This window comes from Ursus maritimus, unplaced genomic scaffold, assembly GCF_017311325.1.
Source record: "Ursus maritimus isolate PB19 unplaced genomic scaffold, ASM1731132v1 scaffold_18, whole genome shotgun sequence".
Classification (NCBI taxonomy): domain Eukaryota; kingdom Metazoa; phylum Chordata; class Mammalia; order Carnivora; family Ursidae; genus Ursus; species Ursus maritimus.
This window is the reverse complement of record NW_024424230.1, coordinates 38,662,765-38,682,149: the sequence shown is the minus strand read 5'-3', so window position 1 is coordinate 38,682,149 and position 19,385 is coordinate 38,662,765. Positions and strand designations below refer to the sequence as shown.

At 41.3% G+C, this 19,385-nt stretch overlaps 1 protein-coding gene across 2 annotated transcripts in view; it reads right to left on the bottom strand.

Annotated features, from left to right (window-relative positions):
• Positions 1–18,424, bottom strand: part of GAREM1 (GRB2 associated regulator of MAPK1 subtype 1) — a 193,442-nt gene extending 175,018 nt beyond the window's left edge. For both annotated transcript variants that reach the window (XM_040632611.1, XM_040632612.1), the window contains exon 1: positions 18,265–18,424. In XM_040632611.1, the coding sequence (XP_040488545.1) occupies positions 18,265–18,385 (121 nt within the window). In that variant the 5' untranslated portion in view covers positions 18,386–18,424. The remainder of the gene's footprint in view (positions 1–18,264) is intronic.
• Positions 18,425–19,385: the final 961 nt, after the last annotated feature.

Genomic DNA, 19,385 nt, shown 5'->3' with positions numbered 1-19,385 from the left:
GAGGAGCACTTCTGTAAACAAGCACTGTGCTTGGTACTCTGGGAACCACGATGAGTCATTTGCTTAACACCGATCTTCAGACTGAGATATGGTGACATAGTTGTAGAATGTGTTGCTCAATATTAGTATTTAGTAAAATATTGAAGTTTCTGAATTTATTCTTTTTTATTTTATTTTATTTTATTTATTTTATTTATTTTTTTTAAAGATTTTATTTATTTATTTGACAGAGAGAGAGACAGCCAGCGAGAGAGGGAACACAAGCAGGGGGAGCAGGAGAGGAAGAAGCAGGCTCATAGCGGAGGAGCCTGATGTGGGGCTCAATCCCATAACGCCGGGATCACGCCCTGAGCCGAAAGCAGACGCTTAACTGCTGTGCCATCCAGGCGCCCCTGAATTTATTCTTTTTTAAAGATTTATTTGTTTGAAAGAGAGAGAGTGTATGTGTGCACATGAGTGGGGGGAGGGGGAGAGGAGAAGCATACTCCCCACTGAGTGCATGAGGGGAGGGTTCAATCCCATGACCCCAAGATCATGACCTGAGCTGAAACCAAGAGTCGGTCGCTTAACTGACTGAGCCACCCAGGCACCCCTAATTTATTCTTAAAATAAAAACTAGAGTTCACTCAAGTTACTCTGGGAAAACTTGACTCACTCAATTTTTTTTTTTTTTTTTTTTTGACAGAGAGCATGTGAGCAGGAGGGGAGGGGCAGAGGGAGAGGGAGAGAGAATCCCAAGTAGGCTCCACACCCATCCTGGAGCCCAATGTGGAGCTTGATCTCACCACCCTGAGATAACGATCGAAGCTGAAATCAAGACTTGGATGTTCAACTGACAGAGCCACCCAGGCGTCCTGACTCACTCAAATTCTAAAAAGTTTTCTTGAGTGAAAGAAAAAGGGATGGAGTTTAGCCAGGCAAGGAAGTGTACAAGGCCTAAGATTCTACGTTGAGCCTCTCTGGAATCTGCTACTGACATAAGTAGCTTACATGTTATTAGAGTTCGTATCATTGCAGTTCATTATTTACTAATTTTTGTGTTGGAGTTCATCAAAATTTCAGACCCGAGTGGATTCTCTGGCAGTCTACAGGCAAACCTAGTTTTACTGCACTTAGCCTTATTGTGCTTTGAAGATACTGCATTTTTTACAGATTGAAGGTCTGTGGCAACTCGGCACCGAACACATCATTTTTCCAAGAGCATATGCTCACTTTCGGTCTCTGTGTCACATTTTGGTAATTTTCACAACATCAGACTTTTTCATTATTGTATTTGCTATGGTGATCTGTGATCAGTGAGTATGACTCTCTGAAAGCTCAGATGATGGTGAGAATTTTTTTGGAATAAAGAACTTTGTAATTAGTGTATGTACATTGTTTAGACATAATGCTAGTATACACTTAACAGACTACAGTATGGTATAAATAATAAGATTGATACACATTGGGAAACCAAAAAAATTCATTTGACTTGCTTTATGGTGTCATTCGCCTTACTGTGGTGGTCTGGAACCAAACCTGCAATCTCTCCAAGCTATGCCTGTATTCTGTTCTAACACCCTCTGTTATCTGTGTCCTGGAAGGGGGGCAAAAGGCTAAACGCCACCAGTTTAATCACAAGATAAAGGTCAAACTTCAACATGTTACAGCTCTTCAAAATCTGCTTCTAACTTGCCTTTGGGGCCTCATCTCCTATCACCCTCCATCAGCTGCCTCTGTTCAGGACGTTCCTAACCTGTTAGAAATAGCATTCCCCCTCTTCCAAACCCACCAAAACTCTACTCACTCTTCAGGGACTAGCTCAGTAGTCAATTACCATTTTCTGTGAAACTTTCCTCAAGAGCTCTTGGCAATAGTAAGCTAACCTTTAGAATGAAGCATTTCGATGCTTATTACATGTTAATAGTTGTCCAAGAAAAGACAAGATGCTAAGTCAAAGAATTGTCAATAAATATTCCCCAGCGGGCCTCTGAACTCCAGGATCAGGATTCCATTTATTCACCTTCGTGTTCCCAGCACTCAGCACTATGCCTGTAAGATAGCAGGCATGCGGTCCACAGTGGTTAAATGAATACCACTGTGAAAACCATATTCCACAATCCCAGGTATGTGTCAACCTACTGATGGGTGCTAGGGTCAACTATTATTTTGAAAATCCAAAAAAGAAGGTTATATATTTATAACGTCTAACTTTAAAAGATTTTCTGTCATTTTTTTAAAACTATGGGCCAGCAAAAATTATGTATTTACGTACGTGTGTGCTTCCGTGCATTTCTGTGTGTGTCGTAGTTTCCTACAGCTGCCATAATAAATTTTCACAAACTGAGTGACTTAAAACAACAGAAATTTATACTCTCACAGTTCTGGACGCCTGAAGTACAAAATCAAGCTGTTGGCAGGGCTGCGCTTCCTTGAAAGGCCCTAGGGGAGATTCTGTTCCCTGCCTCTTTCAGCTTCTTGTGGGTTCAGGCAAACTGGGTTTGTGGCTCTATCATTCCAGTCTCTGTCTCCTCCTCTTCTGCCTCAAGTCTCCCTCTGCCTTTCTCCTGTTGGAATGGCACTTGTCATCGGATTTGGAGCCCACGCAGGTAATCTGGGATGATCTCATCTCAAGACTCTAACTTTAATTAACATCTGGAAAGGCAGTTTTCCAAATAAGGCAACAAATAACTTACAGCTATTTGGACACAGACACATCTTTTTGGAAGCCACCATTCAACGCACTACACTGTGAGTGTGTATGTGAGTGTGTGCTGTAGAGTGTGCCAAAGAACAGTCCTCAAACCAGGCTCGACTAAACATGTACATGTTGCCGCGGTGACGGTCTGGAAACTGCTCGGTGCTGGGAACACCATGATGAACATGAAAGACAGGGCCTGCCCTCATAGAGGATAGAGTAGGTGGGGGATATAGAAATCAAGTTATTTTGGGGACGCCTGGGTGGCTGAGTTGGTTAAGCATCTGCTTTTGGCTCAAGTCATGATCTCAGGGTCCTGGGATGGAGCCCTGCATCGGGCTCCCTGCTCCGTGGGGGTCTGCTTCTCCCTCTCCCTCTCTCTGCTCATTTTTTTTCCCTCTCTCTCTCTCTCAAATAAATAAATAAATAAAATTTAAAAAAAAAGAAATCAAGTTATTTCTTAAAGTTGAAAAACATAGTATGAGGGAAAATTACACCATGGTTATACAGAACAGGGACCCTCGCCTTACCTGCTGTTAAATGTGACATGTAACCCTGATATTTTCTCAATTAGAGACGGATAGTTCAGAGAACATTTCCTGATTTTCAGTTTAGTTCTCTCCCACCCTGTATTGGAACATCCACTAAAAGTCCTTGTTTCACACATGTGCTTTGCACTTTAAATTATCTGACTCAAAGATACTCCATGGAGCCACCATAGGTCGCATAATTAAGGACACCATCCCTTGTAATACAGTCATTACTTCACAACAATCAAGAAAGAATAAACATGGCTGATTAAACTATGACATGCCATTAATTATAAGATGCATCCCAATTTCAGGGCTATTAAAATGCATGCTTTGGAATTAGTGAAATATGTCCATTTCCATTTTCAAATATGTTCTCACAACACATCAGGACAAATTAAACAGCTTTTGATCAAATAGTATCACTAAATCTCAAGGTTCTTCTAACAAAATTTTAATGCTGAGTTGACTTCACCCAGACTCAGAATATTTTTCACCTTCTTTTCATAAGGTTAATATATGTAAATATAATTCAGTAAGTCCTAAAATAAGACATACCCTCATATATTGAGTCTCTTCTAAGCTGGAGATCATTTGAGAAGTCAGAGATTGGGAAATAACTCTAAAACCCCTGAACTGAAAAGCAGGAAGGCTGCTGGACTCGTCATTCCTTCCTTGCCCAGAACTTGCTGAAAGGTCAAAAGGTGCAAGAACAGAGTGCAGGCACCTGTGTGTGTAGTGGGGCTTGCAAATACTTTAGGGATAAGCTGGAGTACTCCAAAACCCTACGTCAGAGTCTTACTACACCCTGTGAAATGTACAAAGGGAAAAGAAGACAGGACGCCTGCTCTCAGATGGCTTAGAAAGACATTATCTAAAAAGAGAAGTGATAAAGCTTCCACACATACCTGACTCCAACCTATAAAGTTCCTCATGGAATGCAGGATTGAGATTTGTTGTAGTTTTACGCAGAGGTCATGCAGGAGAAGAGGTTTCAGAGAATAATCTGAGTCTCTACTCACACTACTTATTTTCTCCTTTATTTATGCAGTCTGGGTTTTGATATTGAGATATAAGGCCCACATTGCCCTATACTTTTCCTAAAAAGATGTAAGGTTGGTCCTTGCATGTGAAATTAAGAGGAAGACAAATGCCATCAAAGATTTTGTGGGAGGTAAGGAAAATGTAAGACAGATTTACTTTAAGTTTTTAAAATGAACAGATGTGGGCCATTATGAAATTTTTAAGCAATAAACGCACATATACATTAAAAATGGTGTGTGAGGGGCACCTGGGTGGCTCAGTTGGTTAAGCATCTGCCTTCGGCTCAGGTCATGATCCCAGGGTCCTGGGATCCAGTCCTGCATCGGGCTCCCTGCTCAGTAGGAGGCCTGCTTCTCCCTCTCCTGCTCCCCCTGCTTCTGCTCTCTCTGTCAACTAAATAAATAAAATCTTTAAAAAAAAAAAAAAAAAAGAATGGTATGTGAAAGGGGCACCTTGCTGACTTGGCGGAGTGTGCCCCGACTCTTGATCTCGGGGTTGTGGGTCTAAGCCCCATGCTGGGTATAGAGATTACTTAAAAATAAAATAAAATGGGGCACCTGGGTGGCTCAGCCAGTTAAGCATCTGCCTTCGGCTCAGGTCATGATCCTGGGTCCTGGGATCGAGTCCTGTGTTGGGCTCCTTGCTCAGTGGGGAGCTTGCTTCTCCCTTGCCTGCCTCTCTCTCTCTCTCATTCTCTCTGACAAATAAATAAATAAAATCTTTAAAATAAAATAAAAATAAAAAATAAAAGAATAGTGTGGGAAAGTGTGCCCTTCATCCAAAAAATAATGGAGGCAATTAATTAAGTAGTCTAAAGTTGAGTGCAACTTGCAAATGCTTCTTAAATTCTGAAAGGCACATTCTCTTCCTCTCTCTGCCCCTCCCTCTCTCTCTCTCCCTCTCTCTCTCCCTCTCTCTCTCTCTCTCTCTCTCTCTCACACACACACACACACACATATGAACAGCAGCTTAGTAAAGTATCATTTTAAAACAGATTCTTCCCTGGAGAAAACTTATTGCCAAAGCATCTGGACTATATTCCAGAAGGCATTTAACAAGTTACTATCATTTCCCAGACTCACCAGGGTAGCACTGGCTTTAAAATGAATTAAAATTTTCTTTAGAAAAACAAACCTCAGGCCTCCCACAGCCATTGGAAAAGAAGAGTAAGTCAAGACTGGGGTGGCCCTAGCCACTTCTCTTCTTTGAGGAATAAAGGATTGTTTTCAGATTGCATTAACTGCAAGTATTCTTAGATCACAGCCCAACGCATTCCCTGAAAGACAGGTGCAGGTGAAGTGTATTTTTTCTACTTTTAAAGAGCAAAATAAATTTGACAAAGATAGTTCAATTCAGTAGTTACGCAAACTTTTGAGTAAATGGGCTGGCATAACAACAGTCTGGAAGAAAATAAAAATCTTACATCATATGCAAAAATTAATTCCAGACAGATTAAAGACTTAAATAAAAAATTTTTAAATCTTCCTAGAATATCTAAGAGACACATATATTCTAAGAGTCAGGAAGATCTTTCTTAGCCAAGAGTGAAAACACAAGAAGAGACTTGTCTGTCCATATAAAAATTAAAAACTCTGAAATGGAGAAATATAACATAAACAATGTCAATAGATAAATATAAATAAGGAAAAATCTCTCTATAATATACAAATAGCATCTAGAAATTGGCAAGAATGAGTCAACAACAGAAAAACCAGCAAAAAGTATGATTTCAATTTGCAGAAGAGCATTCTAAGTGGTAAACAATCATATAAAAAGGGCACAAAATCACTAATAACCAGGGAAATCCAAATTGACATACCAATAAGATCTTATTTTGTATCCATTAGGCTGGCAAATATTTTTTAAAAACTTTATAAAAGCTAATGTTGACATGGACGTGGAGAACTGGTATTCTCGTACATCAATGATGGAAATGAGAATTGTTACGGACTTTTTGGATAGCATTTTGGCAACATCTATTAAATCAATTCCACCTCTGTGAATTGCGATACTGGGAATAGAAGGCCCACTTTCCCCTGTATTTCTTCCAAAAAGATTTAATTTTGATCTTTGCATGTGCGATTAAGAGAATCAGTAACAGTGCTATCAAAGATGTTTTGGGAGAAGAAATAAAAGATATGAGATAGAAATCACAGACTTCTATAGAAACAATGAGCAAATTAATGACTTAGGTATGTGGAGGTTTAGTGAAGTATAATTCAGAGGCTAATAATTTAGAAACAAATTGAACACCAATCAATAGAAGAGGAGTATTTCCACACTGTGGAATATTATGCAGCTATGAAAAAGGAATGAATCTGTTTCACACCCAGTATTTCAGAAAAATTCCCATGAGTGATATAAGCAAAAGGCAAAAAAATATATATAATATAATCCCATGTTATTAAGCAATGACACATTTCTCTAACAGTATGTGCCTTTGTATGTGTATCTAATGTCGACGTGGGATTATGTGAGTATGGAGAAAAGAAGGCTATATACTGGATTATTAAAGTGGGTGGTGGGTAGGCAGGGTTGGGTTGGAGGAATAGGGGTTGATGTGAAGGGAGAAACCAAAACCAAACCAAACCAAGCCAAAACCTAAAATGCCTTGTTCATGTAAAATTATAAGTGTGTGTGTGTGTGTGTGTGTGTCTGTGTGTGTCTGTGTGTGTCTGTGTGTGAATAGAGGATACATGAGAAGGACAGTCACCAAAAGGTTGATGGTAGTTATCTCAAGGTAGTAGAAGCTCAGATAATCTTTAGTTTTTAAATATTTTTATGTATTCAAATTCTTCATTATGAATGTTAATCATCAAGGGAAATGAACTTTTGTTTCATTGTGACAATTTTAAAACTAGATATTTATACTTAGTCCATATATTTCCCTCCTTCTCTTCTCTCTGGTCTCCACTTATTAGCATAAAACTCCTATAGAATTTATTGCACCGTATTCTTTTTTTTTTTTAAGATTTTATTTATTTATTTGAGAGAAAGCACAGGCGGCCAGGGGGTGGGGGGAGAGGTAGAGGGAGAAGCACGCTCCCCGCAGAGCAGGGAGCCTGATGGGGGACTCAATCCCAGGACCCTGGGATCATGACCTGAGCCGAAGGCAGACGCTTAACCAACTGAGTGAGTAAGAGTGAGGGGGAAGGGGAGAGGAGGGAGAGTGAGAAAGAGACTAGGGGGAGGGGCAAAAACAATTCATAAACTACCTGGTCTACTGTAAAGTTAATTTGAGGCTTCTTTAGCAGTAAAACATAATCTTAACATCATCTCGAACTTCACTTTTAGCAACTGTCACCTCAACCCACAGATAAATAAAACTATTCAGAGTCTTCCGTGCCAAGCTGGTAAAGGGACACGCATTTTATTCCCCATCAATCAATGCCTATACATAGAGAATTAAATTGGGCTTTTCTCCTTATCTGTGGTTCCCTTCTTCTTAGACATCACACTGAAGCTGACACTGACACAGATATTCAACAGAAGAAATGAAATGACATTCAAGCCATCACATTTGCTTTTCTCCCTGGTGTCTGGAAGTTGTCTGTGAATCTCTATTATTTATTCTCTTACATCAGCACTCAGGTTCTAAGCTTCAACAGGCTCTCACGTTGCTGTGGTTCACCTTTTGTGATAGAATAGAAAATGCCAACTGTCCCAAATATAGTAAATTTGTCAACTTATTCTTAGTCCTGAAAACCAAATAGTGATGAACCTTATTGGTCCGCTTAGTTTCACACAACGCACAGGAATTTATCAACAACAAAGTATCTGTGGGGTCCTCTCCATGACTTGAATTCATGTTATGAATACACAGCATGGTTTTACCAAGACTTTCATGAGATTATTTTATTTTATACAATGGAAGAGGATTCCTTCTTTCAGAGGACTGGCCAAAATCCAACAATGAACATAACACTTAAAACCAATATCCAGGTTGATAAAGAAAAGTACAGCTTTGAAAAACTCTGTCAAAAAATGGAACAAAGGGCTCATAAAATTCACAAAAGAAATATGACAAAATTATTGGTGATATTCTACTAGTAATCAAAGAAACACAAATTACAAAAAGTGCCAATTTTTAAATTATCTGAATTGGCAAAGACTAAGAAATATCTATGATATTCAATGATGTACAAAGTGGTAAGCCTACCTATTCACTGCTAATGGTACAAACGTTCCTGGGTACAATTTAGCAACACATATCAACAATCTAAAAATAATAAAGTCTGAATAATTATCCCATTTCCAGGAACCCCAAATAATGAAATGATATAAAACTGGCCAATTCAGTTACAAAGATATCCTTGAAAACACAATACTCAAAACAACCAAATGTCTAACAACTGAAAAATGGTCAGGTAAATAATGGTTTATTGCTAATAACAGAATCCCATTCAGTCATAACAATTTTATTTTTAAGGGATACTAATAATGAAGGAAAATGCTCACTATCTGATGTGAAATAAAAAATGCAGTTTTTATACGGTTTGCTCTGACTTTTTTTCCCCTACTTTTATAGTCTCCATTTACATGCCATGCCTGCATAACAGGAAAATGTTAATAATGGTTACATAACAAGTTATATAACTTCTGGAATTAAAACTGATACTCATTTTTGTCATTTTTTTGGTCTATATTTTCCAAATTCTCAATAATAATGGTATCTAGAGGAAAACGGTAAATACCTTTTTAAAACACAACCACCAAGCCTCTCTGGCAAAAGGAATAAAGCAGGGGAAAAAAGCACCTTTGAACAATTGGACAACTATTCCCATTGTGTACATCAGATCAGAGAGAAAATTGGAAAAGTATGCAAGTCAAAAAAGAATGTGAGGAGTGTCTTATAACAATAATTTTTTACAATTACACAACTTTTCATGGCTTACTTATAAAGTACTTTCGCGTCTAATAGAGGGCCTTTCAATGGAACTGCTTTAAGGTTTTATCTAGCGCTCAAAGAGGAAAAGAGAAAAGCTGGAGCAAGAGGTTCCAACTGTCTGAGCTGAAGAAAAACCTGTACAAGAAGATGTTAAGGAATTCGGGCTAAACACACAGCTATTTTGCTAAGGTTCTGTGTAGGAAAAAAAGGTGAAGAAAAAGCATCTAATCACAAATCTAAATGGCAAAGACTGCTAAACAGCTCCCAATATCCAATGTTCCCCTCTCCTATAGTAAGAACCCGTGGGTATTGTGTCCAGTCAAACTCCAGTTCCTTACTTTCCTGCCTATAGAGGAGTAAGTCTTGACCAATGAGATGCAAGTGAAGGGCTGTGTTAGGACCGCTGGTAAGGCATACCCTTGTACTCTTCCTGCTGCATGAGATGCAGACACGATGGCTAGAGCTCCAGCAGCCATGAAGGACCATGAAGTGAAAACCACCTCCTAAGGATGAAAAGCAGAAAGATAAGAGGAGCCTGGGTCCTTCACTCTGGATCTGCCATATCTATCCTGGAATATATGCCTTCAGACTCCTGTTATTTGAAAAGAAAGAAATCTCCATGTTGTATAAATCACTATCTTTTTTCCTGTTATACACTACTAAAAAGTAACCTTAACTGATGTACCTGGCCATGATGAGCTTGTGAAAATTTCTTCTGATCCTGTCTATTTTCAGTGGCTCTCCATTTCTCCCAAAAGATGGGACCAAAATAAAGGGGGGGGGGGGGTGCAGCAGAATATCTATATAAAGCCTCATGTTACTTACTTATGTTTCAGTAGGTAATCTGTATCTTCTAGAGCTCTCTCTCTTTAGACTCAACTAATTAAACTGTTTTTGACTTGGGTCTGGGGCTTGACTGATTTCATGGGTCAGTGTGGTTCAAGGTAAAAATGGATCTTGCATTATTTCAGCTGTTAACCTAAAACAGACTAAAATTGAAGATCTCGAGCATAAGCTTTTTGAGGACCAGCAATGACAATGGAATGGATGCTAGTTCCTTGATTCCAACCATGCTTTGCTCGAAGGTTGCTGACAAAGAGAGAGGCAATTCCAAGTGAGTATCAATCATGTGTACAACACGTGCACAGATGGATATGAGGCATTGCATTAACCCATTTTTGAATGCATGACACAGTTATATCCGGTGCTTCCTAATTACCTACAAGGTAACAGAATATTAAAATAGAAAAGTAAACATTGAACCCTTTTTGGTTACTTTTAGATATTTGAATCTAGTTCCCTGCCACAAGGAAAACATGGTCAATGTGAACTAATTATCCGAACTAATTATCAAGAGCAAATCTTCATTTCTAACATCATAAACTCTGGTATTAAGAAGACTGTCATATCTGAGAAAGAAAATGTCTGACCAAGGAAGTTTTCCTCTACTGAGTGGAGAAAAGCAACAGAACATAACTTACTTTAAATCTTAAAGTACTGTTCATATTCCCTCCTAAACTGTAAGCAGGCCTAATCGTAGTAACTTACTGAAGATGTTAAATATTAACCTAAATAACAAATATCTTCGTAACTATAAGACTTCACATTGCATTTTAAATTCAATAACTTGGTATTTATTAAACAACCATTAAGCCATCAAAGCCCAAGTGGTATTTAAATACTTCAAACTAGGTTTAAGGATTAGCAGAATCAATTAAAATGACTTGCCCTTTAATTACAAAGTAATTCATCCACAAAACTGGAAAAAGGCTTGGGAACATTGTTTTTTCCTTCTTTTACCACCATGTAATACTCCCACAAGGGCATAAAAGGAAACTCATTGTCTGGGATTAAGACACTAAGGTTTCAAGTCAATCTTGGGGCTATTCTAGGAAGATGACAACTGTACCAAATTAGCAGTTGTAGTTTTGTAACACTATTTAAACCAAGTGGCTTACTTTGCTTAGAAGTAAAATCCCTGATACCCTGAGAAGATGAAACACTGGAGAGTTAAATGGTTAGCTGACTACCCAATCAGTCCTATTCTTTATTATACAGTAAGAGTTGACTAATTCCAAAGACTGATGGTATTCTAATCCATACAAGATTAAAAAGTCAACAACACAGCTACATGTAATATGTAAAGGAGGCATCTTAATTTCAGAACAAAAGAACTAGCGAGGGAGCAAAGAATCTAAAAACGAGTTGTAATTTCCAGAAATCATTTATTTAAAATATTAATAACTAATGATCCTAAGAATCATTATTTCATCATGATGGTCCACCACCAAGTCTTTATTTTCCTTACTGCTAATTTTAGGACCTACCATCTTCGTTCCAATTTACATATTTACGAATATGTCTATCACTGTTAAAACAAAAGTGAAATTCTATTTCAAACATGCAGAGGTCATAGATGCTTTAGTAATATACACATTTTGGACCTGAAAATTTTTAATTCGGAGATTTGCTCATTCATATATTAACTGCTTATGAACTATCTCTTATATGCCAGGCATTGTGCTAGGAGCTGGGGAATAGCAAAAATAATTGTAGATACCTTGAACCTGAAATTCAAGTAAACATTTTTGTGCCAATAAGGAGTAGGGGTGGGGGCTGAGGGGTGGGGGAGCATCTTCTTGTGGAAATGTCTTCTAAATGGTTTAAATCCCATGAGATTTAAAATATTTTAACAGGTATTTTCCATTTTGTCAAATATGACAAAACAATACATAAACCAGCAATAAAAGTTATTTTTCAAGTTACCTATAATAGCTGGTGTTCTTAAGATTGATAGCCCTGCTGAAGACCAGAGGGAGTTCATGAGTCTTCCCAGAACTGCAGCTCAGTAAGTAAAAAGACAGATACCTCAGGAATCTCAAAAATAAACGAGTTTACAAGCTGGCCCACTAGGACTTGCTAATTCAATAAGGCAGCCAAAGGAGCAAAAGAGACTCAAATACGCTCTTTAAACTATGATACAGTCGATCACAATGGTCAAACCAGTTTTCCTTTTACAGACGACTGAGTGTCTTAAGGCTTTCCAAACAGCCATCTTACTTGACAAGCAAGAGTGCTGAAGGAGCTATGTCTAAATCTTGTCTTGTGGGTCTGAATGCTTACCACTGCCCATTGTCGTCCAAAACATCCCTTCCTATTCTTTTTTCATTAACTTGTTCGCATAGCCCATTAGAATAGGGTGTAACTACAGAAAAGTGAAAGAATATCGTATATAAAAAAATGCTGAAGAGGCTTTATCACCCACTTGGTATACAACATTATACAAGGCACTCCTTTCCTGCTAAGTTATATAAGTGCTCAGAAAATCATCATCAACCCACTAAAAGTAGCGGTGAGTATCTACTAGAAAAAGATTAAAGTGTCTTGAAAGCATTTGGTCAGATTTACATGTGATGCTGGATTAAGTTAAAAGTTTCTTTCCTAACTTCCTGCCCTGGTCTCTCCCAAACCCAATCTTGGGTTAGTTAGTTCATAACACTTTCTCTCTGATAGACCTTAATGCCAACTTTTTATAACCTGTGGATTACCAGATCTGGAATACTCAGAAGGAAATAGCCTAAGATACTCAGAGCGCTTCCCTCAGTATCTTTAGCTGTACAAAAGTCCTAAAGTATTATTCAGTGCACTTCTTTTACACTCTGAAGCCTCCCCCCTCAACTGGTCTACACCTCCACTACTCCAATCTTATGTATGTGTGCTGTTTTGCAATACACATGTATTTCACATATATTACTGCATTTAAGTCTCATGGTAAGCAGACACACAAGAACGCAGGCTGCATGAGGACAGAGATTCCTGATTTGTTCAGTTTTATTGTCCCCATACTTATTACAGGGCTTGACACATGCTTACTAAATATCAGCTGATTGAATAAACAAATTAACCAGTAACGATGAGATACATGGACCAGTATAACATACATCTTTTTCTGCATGAGATTTCTACAAATCAAAGGGGTTAAGAGACCTGACCAAGATCACGTAACTATGAAATGGCAGCCCATGAACCTGAGGGGAAAGGTTTCTAGGCTCCAAATTCAGCATCCTTTCAACTACTGTGTCTCCCACCCGGGGTGTATGTGCCCTCTTACGATACAGAATGCCAGGGGAAATGAAGCCACGGAGAAGCAGATCTTCTGGGAATAAGATGGACACTAAGTTAATTTAGAAAAAAATCACACACACACACACACACACACACACACACATCAATCATGGGTTTTTGAGAACTTACTGTCAAAAATAAAACACAGATCTACAAACACCTTTGACATCTGCAAACAGCCACATGGAGCCTCGCTGTGTTCAGAGTGCCTGTGTCTCTGTTCCTTCAGCCTTCTAGGCACCTGCATGCTAGTTTGGGAAGCGCTTCCACACAAAGCAAGGGCCAAGCTCCCACAGTGCCAACACACCTGGGGCTGAGCACCAGCTGATTCCTCTGCACAGCTGGAAAAGAGAGGCTGCTGCTGACCCATCATTGCAGCTGCCTCCCAACTCCTACCATCTTATTCTCCCTCCCAGTCATTCCACGGGCTTCGTACACCTCTTCCTTTCAGCAAACAGGGCCATGAACTCATCTTTCATTGATGGAGGCCAGCATTCTTCGATGTACAGGGGTACATGTCTGATGCAAAGCCAATACTTCCCATCATAGCTGTAAGAGAGTCAATTTCCAGAACTCCAGCTTCCCCCCCCCCCAAAAAAAATTTATTTGCCTGGGATCTTGGCTATGATGGGGGGCTGTCCACCCCATGATGAATGGAAGCTGTCCTCCACTACCTTCCCCTTACAAAGACCCTTCACCCACTTTACAGAAACAATGCATCTTTAGATCTTTCTAAGCAGCATTACCCCGGGGTGTAAAGACCTCAGGGTGACTAACAAAGAAACAAATAAAAACATGAATGCATGTAAAGGAGTAAGTCTATAGCGACTGGGTTGCACTGCCTTTTCTAAGTCAGGTAATTCCCAATTCTTCATTCCAAACAACCAGAAATATTCAAATACAAAGAGCCCTAAGGTCAAAAGACATATAAAATACCAGGTTTCAATTTACATGTATTTTTGTTACAGAAAGTATGATAGAGTGACCAATACAGCACTTTCAAGCGTAAAAATATATTGGGATAGAATTGTGTAGGGGAAGGAAAGTGAAAATATGAATTTAAGGAGGAAAAAAAGGTGTAAAGATTTTAACTGTTTAAGAACTTACTCACTCATGCATTTTTTTAAAAAAATGATACTGGGAATCGATGATAGACCTACTAAAGTATTTTTAATGATACAACAATTTAAAAGGTCAAGATTTATAATATGCTGAAAAATGACATTCTGTGCAACTATTTAAACTTAAGATGAAAAGTTTCAGCAATCAGCTTAAAAATGTGCCTAGGGTACAGGCTTCTACAGGATGTTTTAGGAGCGACAGGAACAAAAAAAGTGGAAGAGCACTGCTACAGACTAACCATTGGAGACTTTCCGAAACGAAATAACTGAAGAGACAAAGAATGAACCATTTCCCACCTACCTAGCTGTGAGTTAGGATGGGCTGGAGATGGGGCGGGAATTAGCATTTGCTCCACCCTCTTCTTGGTCATCAACACATCTGTTGAACTTGGTTCTACAGCCAACAGTGCCTAAACTGATGACCAGGTTAAATATCTAATGTCAGCTGCATCGTGGATGGGGTTAGCTCTTGGCTGATGAGCTTAGATCTCACTCCCTAAGGAGAATTGCTTCTTCTTGAGTACTTTTGTGTTTTCCAAAAAAATTCATGAGGCAAAACCATGAAGGCTCACTATTTTGTATTTCTCTTATCATACAATGACATATTTCACCACTGGGGTTGCAATACTGAATGTGTCTATCTGACTGGCATTTCAGGCGTAACATGCATTGTGCAAGGAACTGGAGAGTTCTTTACTGTGCAGTTAATATTTTAAGTATGGCAAATGTACTGAGGAGTAATCTCAACAGGCACATCCACGTACGTAAGCCCTCAGATACCATGTTTTTCCTTCTTTTTCTGATTTCGTACTCTCTTCTTCCCCACTGCCCCTTACGTCTTGTCAGCCACTCCTTTGGGAAGCAGAAAGTAGTCTAAATATGATGGATGAGGCCAGCACTTAATTCGGTGTCTACACTGTTTGAAAAATATTGACTTTCCGGTCCTCAAGCTCTCAGAGAGACAGTGGGGCTATTTAGAGTAGACATTAGACCTACTTTAAACCTACTCCCATTTAGTATGAGGAGGTAAAGTTTGAGATAAAAGGTCTTTCTTTAGAGTCAGAAAGTTAGCTGAAAATCCCACTCCACACATTTACCAAATATGTCACTCAATTTCGCTGAATCTCAGGTTCCCAAAGTCCTTAAAATGGGGTGCTGAGGATTTGAGACAATATGCATCAAGCACCTAGAAACGTACAGCACACAGTAGGCATTCAACAATCAACAGTTATGAAGTCAGATGTTTAATGTTTTTTAATGACTGCTTAAAATTAGTCAATAGTTCTCTCTTGACATCATGTCAGCTAGTGGCATGTTTTTCAGTTTCTTTCTAGTCTCTTTTAAAATAAGTGATTTGGAAAATGACTACCTTTCATGTCTAAGTATGGGGTGTGTGTGTGTAAAATGTACCTGCAGTACTAAAACTGGCAAAAAGACACAGAATGAGGACTACACAAAACTTGAGGTTTCACCTACAGCTTTTATAAATATGGTGACGTGTCCCGAATACGTCCTCAGCATTGCTGTGAAATGTGATTAAAAATAAGCATGGAATCAATGATCGACTCTTTGAAAGGCTTTCCAAATTTAATTGGTAAGTTAACACTTCCCCTCAATGGATTAGCAAAGGTTTTTGTTTTTGCTTTTTATTAAGGATACTTAACATTGTAAGGCTGTAGGGAGAGTGGTACTCCTACAATTCTCACGGTAGTCAAAATGAATATCACCTTTAGACTCTGAAGCAATTTGACAATATATACAAAGGACTCAAAAAGGATTCACATACTTATTCAGAAAGGCAGGAATGTATACCAACCCAAACAAACAGATTTATGGGTAAGGGTCTTCATTACATCACAACTTGTAATAGTGAAAAACAAAGCAGCTGATGTCTACTGTAGGGAAATAGATTATACAGTAGAGTCATCCTCTGGAATAGTATGCAGCTATTAAAAACAAAAAAAATTAAATAAGATGGGATTGTTAAGTGAAAGAAACAAGATATAAAGCAGTATTTGGCTATGATTCCAAATTTGTGTGTGCCACTGTTGATTCTCAAGGGGTAATAGGAGAAAATTTACAATCAAGAATTGGAATTACACAGTGATCAAAACCCATTCCACAGCTTGAAAGGACACAGTGTTAAGACTTTCTACCCACATCCTAATTTTAAAAAGAAGTGTGGGATGAGTACACTGCTGATTCAGACCCTTCTTATGAATGACAGGGATAGGAAAGCAGATAATAAAGTTAAAAGTTCTATCTGCAACTGACATTCAGCCTCTTTAAACTTTCAATTAAATGAAGCTTTTGGGTGACTTTTATACCATATGCATCAATGCTTTCTGCAGTGTGCAGTGATGAGAGAAGGTCAGAAAAGGTGAGGACTCGAAACCTTCCAAAATATACAATTTTGCACAGCGGAAGAGGAAATGAAACACTGTGAATACGAATACACACACACAAACATACACATACACAAACACAGACTGAGACCTGCAAGTACACAGTTAAAGCACAGAACACTTCCCCACCCCCACTGCAAGCAGAAATGCCTCCACACACCACCTGTCCTTCCTGGGTTCATCTGCACTTCATTACTAGTTTGAAAACTCCGAGTTTATTCCCACCACTACCAAGACCAACCAAACAAGGCTAGAAAGCATGGCCAAGATTGCTTTCGTGAACTTTCTTGCATTTATTTCTCACATCGGTCCTTCAAAATGTCTAATCTAACCCCAAGATAAGAAACAGAATAAAAATGCCTTTGGACATTCATACATCTCATGTTACACACTTTTGTACTCCAGAAAAGGAGTAACCCAAATCCATGTGACTTGAGATGACATCTTTCTACTGAGTGCTCTTCTTTCTGACTTGGCCTGTGTGACCACAGTTCTATCTGCTTGCCTGCCAGCCTGGGCCCAACTGCTTCTAAGCAGCCCCATGGCAGAGCATGTTTCTGGAAACAGTCTGAAATTACATGAAGCCCAAATCAACTGAAGTTATTGTGAAAACACAAGGCAAAACACACCTAAGTTGCCACCTTACGTGTTACAATTCACACTGAAAGGGGTCTACTTGCTTGACAGTATGCACTTGTTTGCAGATGTCACACTGCAGAGCAAACAGCTGGGGGATGTTTGGTTGGTTTCTGGTGGTCAGTTTCAGGAAATACAAGCATTTCTTAGTTCTGAGCTCAGGTTCCAAATCAATATAGGTTTTGGAGACGTAAATTTTTTCCAGGCTCCAAATGTGCTAAGCTAATAATTAACCTTAAGCATACCATCACTTCTGCTAAAAACATTTTCTACACTCAGCCCCAAATTACTTTCAGTTCGGTTAAACAAAACAGACAAGCTGTAATAAAAGGTCTCTGAGAAATGTGATCCCTTTCATTGGTCACCCAGGAGCTTTTCCTCTTAAATCTGCTCCTTCTTGGGGGGGGGGGGGGGTTAGGAGAGCATCCAAAATAAAGATGCCACCCAAAGCACAATGATTTTGTAAGAAAGTTGCCTAAGATAACTCTTCAGGGTTTCCCAGGTTGAGTAATTCTTGCAGGCGGGTGGGGAGGGACAGCTCGCCTCCAAAATTACTATCTGCAGAGGTTTCCCCAATGTTGATTTTTTTTTTAAGGCGTCCTTTTTAATTACACTGCAAGGGCTCTGATTTTCACATCTCTAGCTGCTGCTGGGGATAGCTGAGAGCAACGCGCCAGGGCTGCGGCAGCCGCTCCGGCCAACTCCAGCGCCGAGAGGGTGGGGGCGGGCAGCCCACTCCCCACCCGGTCCCTCCCTCCCCAGCACACGCGCGCACACCCGCGCCGAGACTGCGGTCCGCGCGGGTCTGCCCTGAGCCGGCGGCCGGGCCGGGACTCACCGCTGTCCAGCCGCGCGATCTGGGGCAGCCGGTAAGTGCTGACCAGCAGGTCGAGCGGAACGGCCACCGAGCTCCACTTCACATCCTTGAGGCTGCAGCCCAGCGAGGGCGCCGGGTCCATCTTCCCCGCCTCCTCCAGCCCCGCGCTCCCGCCGCCGCCGCCGGCACCACCCGCGCCTCGGCGGCCGCGACTGCTCGCGCTCGCGATCTGGGGCGCGCGGGAGGCGCCGGGCACTCCGGCCGCGGGCAGCCCGGGGGCACGGCGCCTGAGGCGGCCGGGAGGGAGGGGGCCCGCGCCCGGCTCAGCTACCAGTGCGGGGCATGGCCAGGGCGCCCCGCGTGCCCTCAAGCCTGGAGAGGACTCGCAGCAGCCCCGCGGCTGCGGGCGGCGGCGGCCGGGGTGGCTGCGGCGGCTCCCGCTCCGCCTCCTTCTCTGGCCCCGGGTCTGCAGCTGCGGCGGCGGCCCGCTCGCCTCCTCCTCCTCTTACCCCTCCTTCCCTCCGCCTCGAGCGTGTGAGGAGGAGCCCCGGGTCTGAGAAACGCCATAGCAGCGCTCCCAGCACTGACCAACAAGGTGCGAGCAACGCCTGCGCAGCTCGGGGAGACACCGCCTCCGCCTCCGCCTCCCCGGCGCCGCCCGCTCCGCCTCCCGCTTGGCCTCCGCCTCCCGCGGCCCGGCGGGCTCGGCTGGGCGTCAGCCTCCCGGCCGCGGCCGCCGATGCTGGCGGCTCGGCGCGCTCTGCAAGCTTTAGCTCTCGCTCCCCCGTCCGACCGCTCCGGCGCCCTGCAGCCTCCCGGGCGTCACTGCGCGCCCAGACTCCTTCCCAGCCCAGGGCCCTTCCCGGAGCCCAGCGGGAGCGGAGCGAGCTCGGCAATCTTTCTCTAGTTGTGGCGTCGGCCACTCTCCCTTGCTACTCCCCACCCGGCCGATGGAGTTGCTAATACGGGCCACGAAAGAGATGTCTTTGGTGTTCACCTCTTGAGAGTGTCACAGACAGACCAGGAGGGGAAAGGCAGGCGTGGAGCACACGTTGGTGTTTCTCCCCCAACCCTACAACTTTACCAGCGGAGCTGGAAGTTAATCCTGCCAGTATAGACTTTGCTAGGCAGCCTGGAAAACG